Here is a 25,352-nt window from a genome sequence, read left to right as displayed (position 1 = left end):
GGAGCGAATCAGAGTAAATAGTTGCATTGGGATATTGGTTATTTGCAAGCCATTGTAAAGCAGTGTTAATTGCCATCATCACTGCAGTTATTGCTCAGTCTGATGGAGGTTGCCAGAATGAGTTTTCCATCTCTCCTGACTATCATTCCCATTCCTGTTCTATGTTCAGAGGTATTATTCATAGCATCGGCAACCTCCATCCGCGAGCCGTCCGTAAAAATCTCAATTCCCTTGTTAGTTGGGGTCAATCCACCAAAGGGGACGGATTTATAAAGAGAAGGGTGAATATTAATATCTGGTTTCTCGAGTATCGTTGCTCTTAGAATTTCTTGAATATTACGGTCGTATTCCTCAATTCTGTAATTCCATCTTAACCTCTTTATACAATAATTCTTAAATGAATGGGTTTCACCCCCGCCAGTATCTGGAGAGCCTCAGTGCTAGTTGTTGAATAGGCCCTTGTAATCACTATTAAGGATGTTCTTTGAATGGCATTAATTTTATCGTTAATTCTAGTAGTGTTACGATACCAGACACTGGCGGCATAAAGTATGATTCTCTCCGTTGCTCTCTGGTAGATAATCTTTAAAATTTTTGGTTTCAGGCCCCAAGTTGCCCTGGCCACCCTCTTAATCAAATTATTAAATTTACCAACTCTCTCCTTAACGTGATTCAAGTGAGCTATCCAAGTCAATCCTGGGTCAAAGAGAATTCCTAGATATTTAAGAACTTGCACCTGCTTAATAGATTGTGTATGCTGATAACTCATCTTAATATTTGGTAACCTCCTTATTGTCTTCTTGGTTTTTGGAAAGGTTATACATTGTGTTTTGTTATCACTAAATTTAAGATTATTATTATGAGCCCAGGATGACAGTTCGGAGAGACAGAAGGTGGCCAATTGGTCAAAGCGATAAAGAATTGGATGTCTCAATAACAACAATATATCGTCCGCAAAAGCAATAATACGGCAATCTTCAACTTTCACATCATTAAACTGGCTAAAATTGATTCCATAAAAAAAGCTAAAAATTGAATTAACATAAATCAACCAAAGCACCGGGCCAAGTGACGAGCCCTGAGGAACTCCCATATTAATATTTCGTTTGAAGATATCATTGCCCTCTTCATCTCTATAGATAACCTCTCTATCCTTTAAAAAATCAAATATCACTCTAACTAGATTATCGGGCAATTCCAATTTGTTAAGCTCATTTTTTAAAGTTTTCCAATTTGCGTTATTAAAAGCGTTGTCAATGTCCAGAGCCACCCCGATGGTATGTTTCTTCTCTTTCTTTGCTTCCTCCACAAAAGATACGGCCTCATAGATAGCATCGTCAGTTCCTCTTCCAGTGCGGAATCCAAATTGGCCAGGGTCAAGAAGCTTTCTGATTGTAATAAATGTATATGTGTAAACTTTTTACAAAACTTTCTGAAAAAAGGAGGATGATATTTGTTGAACCATATTATTTGTACCTTGATCCATAACACTTTATGTATTTTGTAGGGATAGTAGCTTTCGACAATATCAACTTAATTATATTTTTGCAGCGGTAGATATGCTACAGTACTCCTCCACCAGAATTATATCTGTGATAGATTTCGATGCACGAATACCACTAGTTGATTTATTGCTGTTTTTGTGAGAAGCCTGGAGAGCTGTATTAAGATCACGGTCGTTGTCGCTCCTGTGATGCCGTTAGCAGTCGCGTGTATGCAGGCCGATGGACGTTGTGCGTGATCGAGACGAGATTAAGTAGCAACAGTGCGAGGAGGTGGATAATGTCACAAGTAGCAAGTCAACTGTTTTAAAGTGGACCATCCATCGAAGTAGGTGTGTTCAGATCTAAGTGGGGCTTTACTGTCAAGATAGGCGTCCGGAGGTCACCAATGTGGAGTGAGTAGATATCGACTATGTCAACCTTCATCTAAGAAAAGGTACCCCAACATAGAATCGAGTTAACATGCCTTACATACTAGTGAACTGTAACTATATTTTTGTAGTGGTAGATACGCTACAATTTCTTACAAACTTAATGTCTCTGGTATAAGAGTTAAAATTGATAAATAATATGGTTGAACTTAGGTTCAATATTATGGTTCAACATGATTCAAAATTTGTAACAGTATTTGACAACTTAACAATTACTACAACTCTTACTTAAATTGAAACAAATACAGCTTTTTTTAAAAATCAATATCAAAATTCTTAATAAGAGAGTAGACATAATGCAATTATGTATGAAACAATACAATTGCAACACTTTGTGTTTCACTTTTAGATTCCAGGCATTAGACTAAATTTTTCGATACCCTTTTTTTCTTCGTTGGTCAGAAACATTGGCAGTCTTGAAAGAGGTTTTTAACGCCTTTGGCTTCAACCTTCATTTTCTGGATTTTTTTTTTAATATTATAGCTAAAGATTGTCACCAAAAAGCATATGAAAATACAAGCCCTAAAATCAGATATTAGACGCTGTATCATTGCTATTTCATCTACATTTATTTAATACAGTGATGGATTTATTTTTTATAGAAGTGCGAATATGTAACTAAGTCGAAGGAATTTACAAGATGTTTTTTTTCCGTTCAAATTGACACATATTTACACATATTAATATGTTTTAGTTATTAAGAAAAGCAAAAAAGAAAATTCTATTTTGTTTAAAGTTAAAATTTGAAAGCTACGTCTATAATAGCTCATATTTGTAAACTATAAATATGTGTATTTTAAATTCATCAACACACACGATGATTACGAAATATCTAGAAAATTGTTTTGAAAGAGCAGATCATTTTTTGTGCAAAGCACGTCAGAACTTAGGCAGACAAAAATCATAAAGCAGCTATACATAAATTACATATTTTTACATTTTTTTAGAACAATTACAATTAAGTTTAATTTTATACAATTAAGTTTAATTTTATACTTACAATTAAGTTTAATTTTGTACTAAAAATTTAAAAATTCTAAACTTAAAGATTTGAAATTAAAAATTCTAATTAGTTCATATGAAAGTTTTTAACAAGACTTAATTGGTCTAGATATAAAAAAAAAGCATTTATCATATTGATTTAAACTTTAATTTTAATAGAATATATTAATGATGTATGCACAGTAAAAAAAGTATATGAACAGATCATTGAACTTTCTTTTTTAATTTGGCATCGAAAAAAAGATCTTCTAATCCTTTTTCTTGTTATCTAAAAAACAAGCTAAATCATAGAACAGAGAAAAAAAATCACTTTTTCTCCAGTATATGATAAATTACATCTAAACACGTGCATTTAATAAATTAGATGGAATGTAAACGTTGGGAGGATATCCAACAAAACGAATATCCGAGGAAGAGTTCAAGATTCAGTAAATAAAATAAAAAAAAGAAAAAAGAAATACACTTATGAACTGCAAAAAGCTTCAGTGTGCGCGCGTGCATCGTGAAGCCAAGAAAATGTTCTCTCTCAATGATTGTTTGTCACGGAATCTAGACCTATGAAGTCATGAAGCTTCAACTGAATGCTCAAGAATTCTAGAACTCCGAAAGAGCGTCTATTCGATTTGGAGCATATAAAAACTGTTTTGCATCGGCCCTCTACAAATAACAGTATTGAATGTATTTTGCGATAAAAAAGGAAACTTGTTTACGATGACGTAAGCACACTTCGGGATATTGTATGCTTCTTAAATTTCAATTTTCTATATAAATGGAAATGCCTGAAAGGAAATATTCAAAATAGATATGGTGGATGCTTCAGACCAGTTCTTGATGTAGGTTCAGTTTTCATGAGTAATAGGTTAGATATTATTGAAATTTAAGTTTTAAATGGTTAAACAAGTATAAAAATGAATTCAAAGTAGCATTTAAGATAATAGTGATAATTTTATTTCTAAGTGATTTTTGTATAAAAAATATGATAAAAATCCTGAAAATTATAAATTTGCAATTATAGTTATGTTGTAAAGAAGTCTGGTTCAAAATACGGTAAAAAGTACCGGAACTCAGGGTGCGGGTACTTTTTACAGTAAAATCGATTTTAACCGAAACATTACGGAACAAAATACCTGACATATCGTAATTTTTACAGTAATAATTATAACAAAAACCCTGAATCACTCTTGTTGAATAAATATTGCAGTAGCAATTACTGTAAAATATTTTACGGTAAAGTGGATTCTTTGATTTGTCCTCGATATTTATTTATTAATAGTTTTTCAGTTAAGTTTCTACTATTCTTCACATTTATTTATTTAAAATCTTCATATATATATATATATATATATATATATATATATATATATATATATATATATATATATATATATATATATATATATATATATATATATATATATATATATATATATATATATATATATATATATATATATATATATATAAAATATAATTTTATTTTTTTACTTTACATTTATAGGCATTTATGGAATTTCAATAATTTTAAGTCGTATTTCTTGATTAACACGTATCTATTCTTGATTGCGTCTTGATTATTCTTGATTGATTTACACTTATCTATTGATACTTTTCAGACAAATTCTTTGATTTGTCCTCTACATTTATTTATTAACGACTTTTCAGTTAAATTTATAGACTTCTTCACATTTATTTATTAAAAATTTTGACATTATTTAAAAGTTTCCTTTTTTCTTCATATTTACTTTGCTAAAATTTAGACTCGATAACTACACTATTGCTTAACATTAATTTAGCATTAATTTCAATATACAGATTTTAACTTCATCATTTGTCAGTTTTTTTCACCACACTGTAAAAAATTCTGGATTAAATTACGGTATAATGTTCGAGTACTTTGGGTGTAAAATCCATTGTTTGGGTGTTCTCATTAATATCAATTTTACAATAAAAACATGTTTATCATGAAATATTATACCTTACTTTTTATAGTTATACTTATTTAACTAGAGTGATTTAATGATTTTATGGTCATTATTACTGCAAAAATTATGGTACATTAGGTTTTTCGTTTCGTGATATTTTACGGTAAAAAGTACTGGCTGAAGTAAAAGTTTTGGTACTTTTTACCGTAATTTGATATGGAATTTCTTACTTTCAACTATAATTTTAAAAACCAGATTTTACCGTTACCATATGAACGGAAAAACTACCAAATGAATGACCGGCACTCAAGATGCCGGTACTTTTCACCTAATTTGATCGAAACTTTTATGCGGCACAATGTTTTTTTCTATTTAACAATTTTTTTTTATGAACTTCTTTCTAGACTTCTTCAAACATTAATTTAGAAACAAAAAAATAAAACGTCCAAGTAAAAAGGGGAAAAAAAGTCTTCAGTTTTCATCTTATATTAGTACCACTCAAAACGACGCACGCAACTTACTAATTCATCTTAGTAATCTTCCTAATGCGCGTGCAGTTCACATGTCACATAGATGTATCATGTTCACCGTGGCGTCACTAGATGTGAAATTATAAACAGGCCCGCGTGTCATCCAAGTGTTAAGATATAATCAAGAAGAGGACGGCTTAGAGTGTAATCCTGTTTGCGAAAAGCTATTTTTAAAAAAAAAGTAACGCAAAAAATTAGATAGTGAAACGGAGAAAAAATCTCATTAACTTGAGTATAAAGACATTCATAATCCACCATCTTATTTAAAGTTTGATAAAAAGAGAAAAGATGGGTATGGATAAAATGTTGGAAAAGTATTTGTTGAAAACCTGGGACAAAAATAAATATAATTTATGCAAAAAATATAGGGAAAAATCGTTATTCAAATTTTAATGAAATGTAGGGAAGGTGATTTAAAAATATGTGACGCTTGAGGTCTTGTTTGTAGTAATAAAAAAGTCAAAATGAAGGATATACCTCGAGATTAAAAACGAATATTAAATTTCATTTAGAAAAAGGAAGAAGATATAAACAGTATTTTTAGAGGAGTCAGTCACGCATTCTTTTCAAATATTTAAAAATAATTAATAATTTTCCATGCAACCTCCGCGAAAAAAAAATGTTTTTCTCGTGATTTCTTTGGTGTTTTTACAAATATCTTTTTTTTATTCTTAAAAATTTTCCAATACCGGCAAAAAAAAATTATTATGATATAATTTTATTAATTTAAATAACCATCTGAAATATCGTATACAAAATAAATTAACTGAATTAATAAATTACTTCTAGCATTAATTTTTCATAAATTTATCAAATTTTGCAATATGCCAATACAATTATTCTTAAAAATATTAAAGAATTCCTAAAATAAAAGTATTTTTGTAAATTGGAATCTATAGATATAAACAAGATGGATCAAGAAGCTTCAGGGATTATAAAAAATTAAAGTATTTAACCACAGTTTAATGACACGAATAAATAATTTTCTCCTTCTTACGATTTTTAATTTTGATTTCAACGCAATCAGTTTAAAATTTAAACAATATTAACAGAAAAATCTAATTTTCCCCCTTTTTTTAATGCAACAAAATCTTCTGGGAAGTAATTATGTAAACCCAGTAAATTTTTATTCAATGATAATTTATACAGAGATATTTGAAGCATCTAAAATGTTTTTTCTCCTTTTTTAATATAAGAATAATTTATAGAAAGTAATTAAATTGGGCCAGAAATTTTTTTATCACAGAAAATTTAAATAATAATTTTTTAAACTACTTAAATTTTTTTCCTTTTTCAACATAGAAATAAGTTTCTGGAAGTAGTTATTTAAAACTTTGAAATTTTTAATCACTGATAATTTAAACAGCATAAAATTATTAGTTATACTTCGTTCAAAATTTTGTTCATTTCCTATTTTAATGTAACAATAACTACTTAAAACAAAATGAAAAAATTGGATATTATGAAAAAATTGGAAATTTTTAACTGTTAATAATTTAAACAGTATTAATTGAACCATCCAAATTTTTTTCTCCTTCAATATAACAATAGTACCTAATCACTAATAATTTTAAAAATCTTTCGTTGAACGATCTAATTTTTTTTTCTTTTCTGATAATATAATACTAATTACTGGGAAGTAATTATGTAAAAATAGAACATTTTTAAGCTAAATTTAAACAGCATTAATTGAATCATCTTTGTTTTCTTTTCCTTTCTTAATAATAAAAATAACTTTTTGGAAGTAATTATCTAAAACTCAGAAATGTTTCAAATAGTAACAGTTTAAACAGCACTAGAACCATCTAAAATTAGTCTTTTTCTTTCTTTTTTCTACATAATTACTGGGCAATAATTATTTAAAACTATGAAATTTATGTTGCAGTAATAAAGGTTCAAAGACTTCAAATCTTACCATTATTTAAATATTTTCTGATCGGATGCAAGAAACGTAGCTTTTCAAAGCACAAATTGAAATCTAGAATTAATTCCAGAAAAAAAAAATAAAATTGGTCAGCTTTTTTACTTTTGAAAACAGCATTTCAAAACACAACGTAGAATAGTACGTAGTAGAATGTTTTGAAACGTAGCATTTCAAAACACAAATTGAAATCTAGAATTAACTCCAGAAAAAAAAATTAAAATCGGTCAGCTTTTTTACTTTTGAAAACAGCATTTCAAAACACAAAGTAGAATAGTACGTAGTAGAATGTTTTGAAACGTAGCATTTCAAAACACAAATTGAAATCTAGAATTAACTCCAGAAAAAAAAATTTAAATCGGTCAGCTTTTTTACTTTTGAAAAATAGCTCACCGATTATAAAATTTATATGCAGTAATAAGGGTTCTAAGACTTCAAATCCTACCTACCATTATTTAAATATTTTCTGATCGGATGCAAGAAACGTAGCATTTCAAAACACAAATTGAAATCTAGAATTAATTCCAGAAAAGAAATTTGAAATCGGTCAGTATTTTTACTTTTGTACCTGACTTACCGAAAGGGGCATGACGCCAAATTCCAGTGACTATCTTTTTTCAAAAAGAGTTCTTCGTGTCACGGGTCACGGGAACCGTGTTAGATTTCTTAGAGAATCATAAAAATATTATTTTATCAAATGGTTTCTCTCACGCGACGACGAATAATTTGTTTCCATCCCCCAAAAACGAACGAGAAGGGGTTAAAGAACAATTTCCCAAACTGGAACATTGCCAGAGAGGCTATACCAAAGCAATCGAAACAAGATGGCCACCGTCATTTCAAACACCCACAAAGGCAATTCTCGTTTGCGCCTTCCTCACCGGTAAATAACACCTTCTGAGAATATAATGTTTTACTTATAATCCGTTTTCGATACAATCGTTTTATCGATTAAGAGGAAGTTTTAGATTATAGGATTATCGATTAAAGAGTTTTTTTTTTTCATTAGCTTCAAAAATAATTTTGGAAAAAGGGAAAAATATGTGTTTTTATTATATTTTTTTAAAAAATATTATAAAGTTGAATTGAAATGTAGTCCAGTATTATTACAACATAAAGTGAAAGTGAAATTGTAATGATAAAATATTATAATAAGACTGTTAATTCATGTCAAAACAAACAAAAATAACATACCGAAACATATGCCAAAATGTAATTGAATTTCAATAATCAAATTATGCAAAAGTTTTGGAGGGTAAAAAACGATTTAAATTTCAATACTAAAATGGGACATTTTTATTCTAAATGAGGATACTTTATGCTGCGTATAATAAAAGGAAACAACATGAATAAAGTTCAAATAAAAGCACAAAAATGGACATATTATAGTTTTTTTTTAAACAAAAACTTTTCCGGTGTCGAAATCCCAAATGACAGGAAAAAGTAACGAGACACACATGTTGCAAGAAGGGAAAAAAGTGGCTTAACCAATCACGTAACACCAGTAATTTTGTGCGTTTATTTGTGCTTTATTCACGTTATTTTTCTTCATGAAAAACTAGTTTATCATGACATAAAATGTTAAAAATATCCGAGTATAAAAATAGTTTTTCTCGCTAATTAGTTACATAGAGGGAGAAATAAAAGGCTTCTCATGGTTAGGCCGACTGAACCTGACAATATATGAACCTGACTGAATATAACTGAACCTGAACCACATTTTGTCCATTCCTAGGATATTTTATGCCAACTTTATTGTTGGTGAGTTAAAGCAAAAATCAACAAACCATATATGGCAGTCAAATCTGGGTTGTTTGGGTTCTAGGACACATCCCAGTACCGAGTATAACGATCCTAATCAATGTAGCTATTCCGATAAAAAGTTTCAAAATACTGATATACCGACACAATCTACCGATACCATTACCATTTTAGATCAAGACATTGGCTTTGCTGCGGAAAGGGTTAAAACGATAAGCAGCAGCAGCCGATTGGCAATCTAGCATTACCATTTTGCATCAAAATATTAGCTTGACTACAAAAAGGATTAAAATGATAAGCAGCCGCAACCAATTAGCTATCTAGTATTATCATTTTACATAAGATATTAGCTTTGCTCCGGAAAGGGTCAAATTGATAAGCAGCCGTAGCCGATTAGAAATCTAGCATTACCATTTTACATTAAGATATTATCTTTGCTCAAGAAATAGTTAAAATGATAAGCTGCCGCAGCGGATTAGCAATGTAACATTATCATTTTATATAAAAATATTAGCAGTCGCAACCGATTGGCAATCTAACATTATCATTTTACATAAGTTATTAGCTTTGCTCCGGAAAGGGTCAAAATGATAAGCAGCCGTAGCCGATTAGAAATTTAGCAATACCATTTTACATTAAGATATCAGCTTTGCTCCAGAAAGGGTTAAATTGATAAGCAGCCGCAGCCAATTAGCAATCTAGCACTACCATTTTACATAAGATATTAGCTTTGCTCCGGAAAGGGTTAGAATGATAAGCAGTAGCCGATTATCAATCTAGCATTACCATTTTACATAAGATATTAACTTTGCTTCGGAAAGGTTCAAAATGATAAGCTGCCACTACAAATTAGCAATCTAGTATGACCACTTTACATCTAGACATTAGTTTTGCTCAGAAACATGTTGAATTACTGAATTTCTATCCAACAGTCGAACTTAATCATTTTATTTATGGATACTGGAGTGATTTCTGAAAGCGCTAAGCTCATAATTTGTTATAAAGCTGTATAGTTGTACCGCCTTACATAAAGATATAAAAATTTTAAAATTTATTATATTTTATTATACAATTATCTAAGAAATATTAATAAAAATAGTCACGTATAGGTTGAAGAAATTAACGATTCTACAACTTCTATGCCAAACACTGACTCTTTAAATGCATCTGCGTTCGTTAATCGTATACAATTCCCATACAAAATACAGAAAAAGACTCCCTTGATAGACACACATAAAAACTACACGGGTCGATTAACGACAGGGGAATTAAAGGGTTAAACAGAACTATAAACTAAGCGGTTTTTATTGATAGTCTTTCGCTCAAACTAAAGCGAGAAAAAAAGAGAGCTCAATTGCTATCTTAGGTGTCCAGCCTTGAAGGGAATCATAAATTCCGTCGAAATCATTTCCTTTTCTTCCCTCCTAAGCTTGAAATTTGGTTGAAGAACAGAAGCAAAACGAATTTCACATCAGTGTTGAACGGAGTAACCCGTTGCTGCACCCCCCGCCGCCAAGGATCATAAAAATTGATTTCGCTCTTAAAGAGTGGAAAAACGAGGGAACCGGCATTTCGCTTTGGCCTCTCTATTTAGAAAAACGCCTTTATTTCCGTTATGAGTTCGAAAAAGTTAGGCTTAACTTTGAGACTGAATTGGTGGGCTGTAATATTTCTACGCCATCTTAGAATAGAATGTTTCAATTATAAAAACGAGGAATTTTGGTTCAGTTAAAGATTTGCTCTTAAAATTAAGGTTGTCATGACACATTGAGTTTTAATTTTTATGAAAATTGCATTTTATTCGAGTTTTGAAAAAAATGTTTTACATTTTATTTCTACTCAAACATAAACTATTACATATTTTTTTAAAATCATTTTCGAACAGTTGTGACTGAAGATTTTGTAAGGACATGTTCTCAAAACTCGCCGTATTCAGTTAGATTACAATATCCTTTAAGAACGTCATTTTAATATATATTCTCAAAAAATTTGGTACAACGTTGAACTACGATGCAAATTCGTTGCAACTTTATTAAGGTTTTCAACTGAACCATATGTTTCTGTTAAACTATAGTACCGTGTAAGTATGTTGGAGAAGTATTTAGCCCCATAATATGGTTCATGGTTATACACTGTAAAAAATACCCATTGTTTCTTAGAAATTTCTCTGTTTATTAAACGGTTTTATTCGTTTCGTTGAAAAAAAAAGTTTTTCTTAGCATTTTACCCTTATAACAAATGGATTAAAACCGTGAGTTGAAATTTTTTAGCCACGCAGTTTTGCGTTCAGTGATACCAACTTTACACCCTCTCCAATAATTTTACGATTACTTTCTATATTTGCTCTTATTTTTTAGAAATCCCTTTATGGTTTGGAACATCGTATAAATAAAACTGCAATTCGACGTTATCTTTAAATTAATACATTAATGAAGAGAAATTCCTGCAATCACAATTTCTTCATAATAAAACAATTGAGACGCAGAGTCAGAGAACAGATCGAGCTCCTCTCAATTAAGTGGCAGGTTCGAGTCCTAGCAATGGTTAGTCGATATAAATTCTGCCGAATTTCACATCTGGTGCGAGTACATATTTAAGTCTTAACTTTAACTGTGACATTCACAGAATTATTTTCGTTGCAAAAACTTGTTATGTTATGGTAAAAAACCAGTTTGATTATGGATTTTCTTCCTAATTTTTTACGAAAAACTTGTTTTTGTATGGTAAAAAACCACAAAGGCTATGGATTAAATTTCTAAATTTTACACAACTGAGTTAATTTTCCGTAACCAACCCAGTTGCGAGTTTCAAGCCGTAAATTTTAAGGGATTTTTTGTCAGTGTATTAAGATGGAACAGAGTTAAAACTGGTAAGAAAAATATAATTTATTATAGCTAGATTTTGCCAAAATTAAAATATCGATGACTGCCTAGAGTTTTTATTTTTAACACCCATAACATTTATATGAAATTTTTTCTAAAAAAAAAAAAAATAAACAATTATGAATAGTTTATAATTAAGAATAGTAATGAAAGGCTTTTATTATCAGTTTTCTCTCTTACGTTTTACTTTCAGCAAATAGTTTCAGAACACGTTCACGATATTATGGCTTAATACGAGCCAAACTTTCCAATAGAGTATCAACAATGATGAAATGTTATTCTGCGTATTTTATTAATGTGTTTTTTCTCAGTTTTCAAAATACCTAACTCAGAAGACAAGGGGACCCAAGAGAGTCTTTATTGAGAATATTGTGAGAGAAGTTGATTCTCGCAATGGAAAATATAAATATTAGAAAGACGATTAAATATATGAAATAGGAAAAATTAAGCATTGTTAATTCTATCAATCTACCATTTTTGAACTAAAAGAAGGCGCTATGTTTAGTTTTAAGATATATACCTTAAGAAAGTCCAGGAGTCAGAGATCTTATTTTAAGTATTTTTGTTACTATTTAAAAATATAATGCGATTATTATATTTTTTCCTCAATTTACGGTTTTATTACAATTACAACGCAAGTCAACCACAAAGTTTCATTCAATTTATATTTTCATCAATGTGAAAAATGAAAGGCTATCAAAAGCAACGTTTCATTTTTTTAAGATAGGAAAATATTTTTCAATTTAAATTGAAATATTTAAATGAATAATTTGTCTTAAAAAAGGAAATGAAAAAGATATTTTAAATTTTGATTTATAAATTTTTTATTAATAAAAACAATTAAAAAAATATAATTTCAATTTTTGAAAGCTTTTTTTAATGCTAGAATCAAATAATAAGGAGGATAAATTAAAGAATAGAAGTTTTATCAGAAATAAATTAAACATTGAGTCTAAACCTAAGCATTATATTTTAAGAATTTGAAAAATTGAAAATTTTGAGTGATCAAATCAATCAAAAATGAGAAGAATATAAAATTAAAATTTAAAAATTTTGAAAACTTCTCATAGAAGATTTGTATACTGTTTAAATGATGCAACAGCGTAAAAATTTAAAAAAGTAATACATACATTTTCAAAACAACATTTACAAAAAAAACCTAGTTGAAATTCTCAAGTATTTTAGTAATTTAAAATCTTTGAAGATTAGTTTCTTACCAAGAAAGATAAAACAAAAACTAACCTTTTGAGACACATATTTCATCATCGCAATAAAAACAAATTTTCTAACTATATTATCGAAACAAGTTTAGAAAAAGCACATTTCATCCTCTTTCAGTCAAAAAGTAACAAAATGAAAACTTTTACTTTGTTCTAAAAAAAGAAAGAAATATTCTAATCTTCGTTAAACCTCAAACTGAATGAAACACAACCGACTACAGAAACAATAGTTTCTCAACAAAGAGAGAGAAGAAAAACTTAAATAAGAAATGAAATAATGGATAGAAGAACAACTGAATTTCTTCTTTCCAGCCGTTATCGACCAACCTGCGGTTTGCGATTACGGTTACGAAAATCCGTAACGGACCGTCACGTATCCTATTATCGTTTGCTATAGTTCTGAAAAAAAAGTGTGCTCGTGATTTTACCGTTTTGTGGAGAACGCTTTGCATCTTTTATCAGATATTGTAAGGAAAGACTGACAACATCTACCCTTTTTGGCCGACAAGGGTATGAAGGCAGAACAAGAGACTTTCTGGAAAATTCTTGTCACTTTCTATGATAAGGGTTAAAATCGGAAGTCGGAATAGTGTTCCGTGCATGTCTTTTCATGTCTTTTTATTTTTATATAGAATATCAATCATGTGTATTGATTTTGTTTCAAATGAAAAATGTAAAGGCTTGAAAAACTGATATAAAAAAACAGTATGTTATTACTAAAGTGAAAAATTATGGTAATCGCCATATACACAAAAAAAATTATGCGTGATATTAAATTTTATGTCTTAATTTTTCAAATATAAGTTTTTGAAACATTGTTGTGAGTAAAAAACTTTGTCGTCTGTAATTTTGTTGTAATTTGATTTTTATGTTTTTCGTAATTGATCATTGTTCAAGGGTCAACAAATCGAGGGAGTCTGGTCATTACGGAGGTTTAAATATTGTAACTGGAACCCTATATTTCAGTAAAATTTAACACAAAGGCAAAAAACTCTTACGCTACATTTCATTCCATAACATGCCAGCTCTTAGAAATTTTAAACTTTTGTAGTCCCCTTATCTTAAGAGACGATTTTAGCAATTGATCATTTATCAATAAATTTTGCTACTTATATTGATAATTTTTGCAATCAATCAGACGTTGATGACTTTCATGATTGATCAAAAATTGATGATTTTTGCTACTGATATGAAATTAATGAGTTTTGCTACTAAAATGTCAGTGGTGTAGTTTGTAATACATTATATATTGAGTATTTTTGCAACTTATCTGATATTGTTATATTGATATTCATGTTGCACTTTTGCAACTTACTTGATATTGTTGAAATTTTATCCGATATTGTTTTTAACTTTTTAACTTGCATCATATTGTTTATTTATATGACATTGTTCGGTATTGATGTTTTTTTGAAAATGATAATGATTTTAACCAGTTTAATTCTACCTGTTTAATTACGATTTATTATTTTTAGGAGCCTAGTGTACCACTTCTTTCTTTCTGGAAAAATTAATTTTAAACCGTTGGGTCGTGACTTTAAACTATTGAATTACATTGTATAAGTATATTTGCTGTTTAGTAATTAATTTGATTCAAATGGAAATCGAATAATCAGCATTTTAGAAGTATTTCAGTTTAATATTAAGCTAAGGTAAAATATTCTAAAGCAGGTACCCTTTATGGTGAACAATGAAATGAAATTGAGGTCGTTAATGCAAGGTACTTTTAATTTTTCACATGATTTTTTCTGAAAATCGAACTTCCGTAGAGGAGAGAGTACTATAGTCAGTCTTACATCCTGGAAAATGTCAAAATGACACCAAAATGGTACTTTTATCTGAATCCACCCACGATGACCGCTAGTCTTGGAGATGCTTTTTTAAAATGTTTTTAATGAATGTTTCATTTATTAAAAATTATTTACATATTAAGGTAAAAAAATAATAATTTAAATGTATTTTGATATATATATTTCAGTAATTTATATGATATTAGTATTCTTTGAACAGATATCCTGAGTTATTCAACCAGAAAAATCTTAGGTGAACCGACTACCGATGCGTATGAATAAGCTTTACATTCGTTAATTTCCAAACTGCTATAGTTATAAAATGGTGTTTGGGTATAGTAAAATGTGTATGATTAAATCAAAAAAAACAACGCGACTGAAGCACAAATGGAAGGACATCAAAGGGCATACTATGATTTCAGTTCTATAAACAAAAACCTTTCTTAGTGTCTAAACGTTAAATGAAAGTAGATAACGGAAATAGAAGACAAATACGTGTTAAGTGGTTTAACCAATAGGGACAAGGGAACAAGTTTGAACAAGGAAATAACAAGGGGTAGATGAGAAACAGGAGATTTGGTGGGAACCACAGGGTGCAACAGTTTAAATAAAAATCGACTTCTAATTATTGGGAAACGGTGGGACATTCGAAAGATCATAAACTAAATCACCTCATTGTATAAAAGCATCACAATGAGATGGTTAAGCGATAATTGGCGACAAAATTCAGCCTTAGCTATCCTTTCAGGTAAGATACGACTTATAAAAAAGAAGTAACAAAGTTGTACAGCAAAAATACATTTTGCATAATACACTAAATAATGCCCTACACTTTATAATGCATACACAAAACTATATATTAATGCATAAAAAATAAGCATTTTAAAATAATGTTGGAAACTGTGAAGTTTTGAAGGTTTTATGAATTGGTTAAATAAATGATTTTATGTTCTTTTTATTATTTAAAAAAATATTTTTTTCCATGCGTGATTTCAAGATAATTCAAAATTTATATTTGTAATTTTTTTAACATTAAATGGTTAAATCATGCTATTAAATCAAGCACGAATTAGAAATGAGCTACGTTAATACAAATTATAAATCAGAATTATAATAAAAAGCTTGGTCACGTGATAAGCTTTCCCTTAAGAAGTTCTTAAAAGTATGAATGACGAAAATATGAATGAGGAGAAATTGAAAAATAATGTCTGAACATTGAAAATGTTATGAGAAAATACAATGAAATAGGAATACGTCCCACGGGCAATTTTCAGTGCAAATCAACTTCATTTAATGCTTAAGAAACAAACTTTCAGGGGATTTTCAGCCATTCTTGCTATCTTTCGAGATTCTTTAAAAAAGGCTTATCCAAAATTCATTTTTGAAATCGGATGCAACAAAACTCGAGCTCAAAAACATAATAACGACGAAGATTTTGAGAGATAGAAAATTTAATCTACGGACTGGGGATTGATATACGCATGAATGTAGCCATAATTGAGCGAAAATAAATCTGGAGCAAGATTGGAAAATAATCTTTAAAAATATGCTCAACTCTATGGCCTGCGGGTCCATTTCATTTGAAGATGCTTTTTCAACAATGATGGGGAAAGATTTTCAGAATACGAGGTTGATTAATAGGATTCAATCTGAAAAATTCCTGCATGAGCAGCAAAAAAAGGGAGGCTTTTTGATTTACATAGGGATGTATGCATGCCTTCTGGCAGCATTCGATTCCTGATATAAAACTGCATTGTTAGGAATTGCTGGGTAAGCATTTTATGCTGGTTTTGTGACGACAAGAGATTTTCTGGACTTTTTAAATCAAAAAAAAGGTTTAAAACTAAAAGAAAAGTTAGGTTTTTGTAATATTTTGTTTTATTCAGCTTGTGATTTGAGAATATTATGAATGCCTTCTGAGTGCTGGTGGATACAAGAAATGATATTTACGTAGAGTAAAAAAAATCTGGTAACATTACCGTATTGTATGGTAATGACGCTTCTCGTAGAAAAAATAAACGATAACCATGGCACTATAAACGATAATATGGCATTTAAACCATTTATTTGGTAATTTTCCCGTTCATATGGTAACGGTTTATTGGATATTTTGGTTTTCAAAATTATACTTCTTATAACCTCACATTTGGTATAATATCGAAACTGAAAGATAAATTTAATCAATAAATGGTTTTTAAAGCCATGCTCTAAAGTGTCATGATAAAATAACTTTATCAAAATTTATCATACATTATAGAACCATATTTTATTCTTAATTTTACCTATATCAATATCGAAACACTTTGGTAAGAATTATCGAGCTTTTAAGTGTTTCCCAGGAGCCTGTAGCACGGGAAATTTCACCATATTCTGGTAGTTTCGACCATACGTTTTTTTTTTCTTAGTGCACCTGTTTGAGTTAGATTTCAAAATTTTTTTTATTTAAAAATATTAACAATACAGAACTATTTGGTTTTATTAATAACCCTTTTCAAAGCCTATCAGAAGCCTTTGATTAATTTCATACTTCCTTCTAAAGAAATTTAAACTTTTCAAATACTAACTACAATAAATAGTCATAACGCAAAAAAAATAATAATAATAGCTACAATTCAAGAAAGTAAAACAAAATATAAATGTTGAAAGAAGAGCGGAGTTGAAAATATCCAAGACTTTATGGAATTACACAATAAAATATTTTTCCGTTTATCCAGTTCTTATTATACACAACTTACAGGAAGTAAAATGAAGAAAAAAATCAAGTTACATAAAATACAAGTAATATATGCTAATACTTCGCTAAATCAAAAATATTAAAACAAAAACTATTATTTTTTTAAAAAAACGCTTTTTAATATGAACATAGGAAGTCTATGATTTCATTTAAATGTTCTTAAACGGAAATTATAAACTACCAAACACTAACTTTATTTTATAACCAGCGTTGAACAATTGATCCAACTTTGAATTTACGACTCTCAATATTTAACTCCGTACTGGAGACTCTTGTAATTTTGAACTCAACCCAGAAGGCATAGGAACTCCTGCATAAAGCCTGCACACCTGAGCCAACCTGCGACATTGGGAGAAACTACCTTTTGTAGAGGACTTTTTGATGAGACTAACCCACATTTGTGTTACATGGGGAGGAAAACATTGAACCCCCCCTCACAAATTGCCCAACGGCAAGGGGATTCTAACCCATGATCCGTTTACTACTCAAGATATTTTACGTCAGCACTGTGATCGATGCGAGCTGGGAGAAGAATTCGTATCAACCAGTCACCACAGGGATTCGAACCTGGAACCCTATCATGAGCTCCATGGAATGAAATTTCATCTGGGAATGACGTCACGTTCCAACGGGAATTATTTTTTCCCACCACGAACACCTTGGAAAGAGTTTCTTGGCTGGAATTGGAACCGGTTTCATTCCAACCAGTCTCCGGCACCTGGAGTCGTCGTTCCAAGGAGGGAATGATGAATTTTTAAGGACTAAATACGATATTTCGTCGATGAATGTCTTAATTTTTTTCTTTTTCATAAGAGAAGATAACAAAATTTCTAAAAGATAAACTTGCCCGAGCCATTTTCAAGACGATAATTAAAAGAGAAATGTTTTGTTTCATTAGTATGTGTGAACGAAAAGATACTTTCAGAGTTAACTAAGAAATTACGGCAAACTAAAAATAATTATGCTCTCATATGATAATTGTTACTATTTCTTTGTTATTATTACGGGATATATTACTTGGCCAATACCTTTTTTTGAAGTTCCAATAATTTATTTTTTTAATTTTCTTTCGATGAACTTTTAGTTCAACAATATTTGACTTCCTTTCGAACGATAGTTCTTTATATTATACACCAATGGCAGCACATTTAAATAATTTGTTACAGGCATGATGTATTATAAAGTAAACAATTTATTTATAATAAGAAATACAAAAAAGAATAAAAACGTTTCAGAAAATATTTATGAAATTTGTATTTATTTCTTCTTTTACTCATTTTAAAAAATTTTATTCTCATTCTTCCATTAAAATATATACTATAAAAGCTGCAGAAGTAGTTCCCTGAACTATAATTTTTAAGTATTTCATACGTAAAATGATTTTACAAATCACGAAAAAAATTTTACGCAGTTCTATAAATTAATTTCTTGTGAACATATTTATTTAACTATCAGTAAAAACAGTCACTTTAATAATGTAACAAATAAACCAAAGTAATAAGCAAAGCAGTAACTTCAGTCATTCATACTGTTACAAATTTAATTGAAAACTAATGAACTTTTCGGAAATTAAATTAATTTCAAAGAGATCAAGGTAAACGATAATTTTTTTGTCTGATAAAATTTGAATTCTTTCTGGCAATTAGTTTTGATTTAAAAACTAGTTTAATTAGTAATCTATCTACATGCAGTTCTCAGGCACGAAATTTTGAATCTTAATTCATTAAAATATGAACATTATTTTAAGAGTTGTACTTTTTAAAAAATATTTAAAATAAATAATGAAACGTATTAAGGGATATATCAGAAATATTTATTATGAAAAAATGATTTTATTTTATGAATTATACATGATAAATATGACAGTTTTTAATTAATAAAACTATATGTATAATAAATTAAAGAATATTTCAAAGTATTCGCAGTTCATGTTTTCTTAGTCTAATGAAAACAAAAAACATTATAAAAAGAAAACAATAAGTAGTCAAAAATATTATCTAAATAGCAGAAGCTCGTTTCGTTTTACTCATGCTAATGCTGCCAAACTCAAAAAGAAAATCTAAAGTAAATTGTGTGATTGGTTAAATTTTAGCCACGCCCTGAGAGCGAGTTATCGTGGAATGTCTGATTCCAAGGGAGTGTTCATGGTACGGTATTGAACATTCATGGAACCAAACTTTCCCAGTTTCTCTTTCCAGCCGGGAATCTTCATTCCATTCCCGGTAGTTCATGGTAGGGCCCCTGAATCAATTCAATGGGAGGTAAACGCTCTATACCCAGAACCACCTCAGCTCTCCAACGCTAACAAAAACTAATAGTTACAACGCAACAAAAATTAACTACATCTCTACACTGTAAAAAATTCTGTATCAAATTGCAGTAAAAAGTACCGGAATTCAGGGTGCCGGTACTTTTTTTGACCAAGAAATCCATTTTTACCGGAACAAGCTATGAACAAAAAATCTGATACACCATAATTTTTACTGTAATAACTATTTTAAAATTACTGAATCACTTTAAATACTTTAATTAAATAAACATTACTGTAAAAATTATGATAACGATTTTTGAAATTTTAATTTTAGTTTCATTAATAGACTTATTACTTTAAAAATTATGATTAATAGAAAATATAATTATAATTTTTACAGTAATAATTATTTCAAAATCACTGAATCCCTTTAATTAAATAAACATTACTGCAAAATTTACTGCATTATACTTTACGGTAAAAACGGATTTTACGGTAAATTAAATTTTACTGGCTATGCACCCAAAGTGCCGGTACTTTATATCATAATTTGATCCGGAATTTTGTACCCTGTAGAACGAAGTTGTATTTGATAAAGAAGAACGAAAAAAAAATCTCCAAGAATATATCTCTATACCTAATTATTCTATGAAACATTTCTCTATTTTATCCACTTCTTGTTCAACCATGATTAAAACAAAATTCTTAAAGATAATCACAAAAGGAAATAAATCAAACAACCTTACACTAAACAAGAATGATCTAGTGCATAAATATTTGCAAAACATTTAAAACACTTCCGAAAAGTATTATCTGCTTTCTTAATTCAAGAGAGAGAATTCCCAATAAATTAAAGCGCCGTACGCAAAAGATAAATGAAGGCGCTATAACACAAAATGCCTATCTTACTTTTTTATTCTTGCAAGCTAAAATAATCTATTAAATGAATTTATAGCGTAAGAACGCTATAATTATACGGAGTGTCTTTTCATTAACACATTCAACATCATGCTGATCACGTAATGTTAGGTAATGGGGTTTTATGGAAATTCCCACCAGGGTTACGCCTTGATGCGTGCTGCTGTGTTAACATTTCCTGGATGATGGTGGTTTGCAGTAGATAGCGTCTACGATATATTTCATTCAGTTAAAAGGGTTAATGTAGTTTTTATCGTTTAAAAAGTTGATGTTTTCGAGATAGGCGAACGTGATTCGTTAGTGTTTGATAATTTGGCTAATTATTGTGAAATTTTCAAGTTAGAACCACTCAGCAGTATCTCAGTAATATTTTGTTTTAATCCTTGGGGACATAAATTGAGTTTAGAAGGATTTTAAAGGATTTATAGATGCTCATGTTGTTGGTTTAGATTTAAACCCCGGCTTATGTATTGAATGCCTTTTTGTTTAAACAGTTCAAAAACTTTGTTGTTTATGTGCATCAAGATTTGAAATTAGATTAATTGATGCATGTAACATTAGGGCCACGTTAATTACAATATAAAAATTTTTGAAAGGCGTTGGATAAACTGTATCGTTAAAATTTGTTGTAAACTTATTATGGTGCTGAATTCAACGACATTATGGAGCTTCTTTAGCTTGATTACGCAAGGTCACACGGAGAAGAATAATTCTGGTAAAATTACCGTACAGTATGGTAATGAATGACATTTCTGGCTAAAAAAACCCCCCATAATTCTGGTTCAAAAAAACTATAATTCTGGTTATAAAAACCGGAATAAACGGTATACCAATAATTCTGGTTTTCAAAATTGTGGTTCTTAATGACGAAATTAATAAAAAACAAAACAAAACTGTAAAGTAAATTTACCGAAGCAACCGAATAAAGGGTTTTTATGCCATGCTCTTAGGTACTATGATAAAATTACCAAATTTTATCACATATTATAAAACCATATTTTATTGCATAATCTATCAAAATTATTAGCAAGTGCTTCGGGAAAAATTACCAAGCTTTTTAGTATTCCCATAGAACCAGAAATATGGTAAATTTTACTGTATTCGGGTAGTTTTGACCATATTTTTTCAGTTTATGGTTCAATATGGAAAGGTTGCATAAACCTTGTAAGATAATAGTATTAATGTTGAACCGATTTTTTTCAGAATGCATCAACACTTTAAGGATATTTACCTGCAATATATATTTATTATACTTTCTTGTTGCATTTATGATTTTTATTCTTCTAAATTAAAAGATTAAAACTGAAAGTTGTGTTTCTTAGTTTCTTTATAATAAGATAATTCTATTCCTTATTACGCAACATTCTACGATTAACATATTTAAATAAGCATCTAAGTATATTAAACATTTTACAACTTTTAAATGGTAAGTAAGCAAATAAGTTACATCTAATTTCATTGTAATAGTTGCATAAAATAATGTCCAGTCAACGTCGGAAATTAAAATAATGCATACAAAAATGTAAAACATTTTAACAAATTTTTCGCACTATAACTCAAGTTTTTATAGCAACCAAAAACTAAAAAGGACTTTAAAACATAAAACGGCATGAAGTTATGATGATGATTGTACAAAATGATTAGTTTTAAATTTTATCCAAATAAAATAGATAACCAAATTCGTGAAACCGGATCCGTGAATACATTAAAACATTTTGGGATTTCACAGTTTAATTTATATTATTTTAGATTTTAAAATTTAAATTATCATATGATTAGATTAGGTCAATAAACAAAAAAAAACATTGAAACAATCTTGAGAATCGGTGACCAAAGGGAGCAGGGGGCGGAAGCCCCTATTGATTTAATGGTACAATTGTGTTATAAGGGAAAGATTATTACTGAACAAAACTTATTCATCGATATAGAATGAATGAATATTAAATTAACAATCATGTTAACTAAATATTTGTAACGGATTATTAGTTGAAAGAATGAAAATCAATTTCATGATCATAAATACACGCAAAAATGTCTTAACTCTACACACAAAATTAAATATTGTTAAATTCATGTTAAGTGAATAACCACCTTTGCAGTAAAATTCAATAAATTTTACATTATTAAATATTTTCCTTATGTTCATAAACTAAAATCCTGTTTATTTGTCGTAAAATAAATGTAACTAACATAAGTGTTGAGTACACAAGTAATCAATATATGACATGCAGAAAGTTTAGTAAAATCAATAAAAGCAGTCAAATTGAAAATATTGATCAAATAGAGTTACGTTTAAACATAGTTTAGACTGTAGGCAAATATTTTGTAAGAATTAATTTTTCAAGAAAAATTCTTTAAAAGGTGGCAATATTTCCCAGTTGCACGCTAACGGCATAAAAATGTAAAAACATTATATTTATTTATCAAAATAATTCGTTAAAATTTCTGTATTTTGAAGCATGTAAAAAGTTAACTACTGTTGGTATCAAATATTTAAAATCAACTAACCAAACTTTTCCATTTCTTTTTATTTAGTGATTTATTGATTTCCTTCATTATTATTTCTGTATGATTCATTGAGTAAAACAGTTGTAAAAAAATTACCTATTGATTCTAATTTATAAAACGTTGGAAAAATTTGAAATCTTAAAAAAAAATTTAGTTGATTCAGCATGAAAAATTATTTATTTGTTATTTAAAATTGGTTTGGTCTGGTAAAAAATATTTGGTTGATTTGGTATGGCAATTGAAAGCTGGGGGTGCAGGGATAGTTTTGAAATCTTTTAAAAATGAATTTATATTAACCTACATATTAAGAGTAACTAATAAGTAGATGGATACGATAACAAGAATATGAAAAAATTAAGAAATTCCAAAACTGGAAAAAATTGACCATAAATAAAACTGACATTAATGTTTTAAACCTGACAACATTTGTCGTACTCATTCTGTTCAAAAATTACAAGCCATGTCATGAATTCCTTATGATAAAAAGACTCTTTTCGGCAATTTCATTATAATTAAAAATAAAGGAAGTTGATTACTAACTGACTTTTATTAAAATTTTCACTAAAATGTTAATTTGCAACCTATAAGGCATAATTGAATCAATTTACATTTTATAGACGTGGCTGGGTGGCGCAGTTGGTTTGCCGTTGGCCTTCTGAGCCCAAGTCTGCGGGTTCGATCTCCGGCCCAGACACCGGATTTTCGGGATGCAGAAAATCCTCAGCGGCCATGTCGTATGATTACTCGGCATGTAAAAGATCCCTGGAGTGTCTTATTGGCTCTTGGCATTTCCGGCAAAATTAAATTCCTAGTGCACTTCAGCATCCAAATAGAGTCTCGGTGCTGCCATCTAGTGTGGCAGAAACTAGACTTCCAAATTAACATGGCTAATGGTATCTCACCCATTGTGGTGGTCCTGAAAAAGTGGATACCACTTCTGGAGAACGCATTAGGTTTGCTCATCGGGAAGACTGATTGTGTAGCTCATTGGAAATAAAAAAAAACTTTTTATAGATTTAAAAAAAAATGCTTAAGGTGGTGATTACAGAAGACCCTGTTTAATCAATTATTAACTATACCAAAGCAAGATTTATTAACTTTAAATTTGAGTACTATCGTCAGAAAAAGGGAAAAATTTTATTTCTAGATTATTAAGCGTTAAATTAAAGTATTGGATTTCATTTATTGATGTGGGTTCGTAAACTCTGCCGAAGCAACAATATGTGTAATAAATTTTTCCTATATTTTCTATTCTCAAAATATTATGGCCAAAAAAGAAAATGGCTGGAGTTTACGAACTCACATCAGATAAAGAAGAGGTCCCGCAAAGAGTTATTGAGTGATTAAAAGTACCTTGTTGGTTCACGGTATTGAGACAATCCTCTTCAACGATGGCCCTCAGATTTTTCCAGAAAACAGGACAATCATGCGGCCTGTCGTTGATACAGAAGTTTAAGGGATCGGATGGGACTGAAACAGAGGTGAAGAAAAAAAGGCACAGGGTCAGCAGGAGAGAGCTCAAATAATTTTTTTTAATAGCATTCACAGTTTGAAGAAAGAGAGAAAGGGGTAAGAGGGTAAAAGGGTAAAGGATATAATAGACACAAAGATAGAGGCTAAGACAAACATTAATGATTAAAAATTATCATGCATTAAGTTATTTTTGTGCTTTGCTTGGTTTTTGTTTGTAAGTGTTTTCTCATGCAAGGAGCCAATGTTTATTGGGCTGTCCAGAAAACTAGAGCCAATTTTGAAGAATCATTAAAACAATACATTTTGGAGTGGGGCGTGGTAGCCCAGAGAATCGAACTTCGGACTGAAGGGCCGTGGTTCGATTCTCGACTCCACTAAGACTCACCGAGTACATGCGATTCACTTGCTCATGAAATCTGCGCTGAGCAGAACCATGCGTAAAGGGACCTGGAGAAACATACCTTCCTCTTCAGATCTATGCTTAGATTGAAGAAGTGGCCACAGGAA

The 25,352-nt window shown here is 29.7% G+C and overlaps 1 protein-coding gene across 14 annotated transcripts in view; it reads right to left on the bottom strand.

The window, feature by feature from the left end:
* LOC107447376 (coiled-coil domain-containing protein AGAP005037) overlaps positions 1-25,352 on the bottom strand; it is a 759,443-nt gene that overhangs the window by 66,571 nt on the left and 667,520 nt on the right. For 5 of the 14 annotated variants that reach the window (XM_071184692.2, XM_071184693.2, XM_071184700.2 and 2 more), the window contains one exon: positions 24,726-24,842. The exons of the other annotated variants lie outside the window; for them this stretch is intronic. In XM_071184692.2, the coding sequence (XP_071040793.1) occupies positions 24,726-24,842 (117 nt within the window). The remainder of the gene's footprint in view (positions 1-24,725; positions 24,843-25,352) is intronic. 14 annotated transcript variants of the gene reach the window in all.

The sequence above is a fragment of the Parasteatoda tepidariorum genome, chromosome 10 (assembly GCF_982258835.1).
Source record: "Parasteatoda tepidariorum strain Cologne lab strain chromosome 10, Ptep-v5.0, whole genome shotgun sequence".
Taxonomy (NCBI): Eukaryota; Metazoa; Arthropoda; class Arachnida; order Araneae; family Theridiidae; genus Parasteatoda; species Parasteatoda tepidariorum.
Note: the sequence above shows the minus strand (reverse complement) of the source record. Positions and strands in the feature narration are given on the sequence as shown.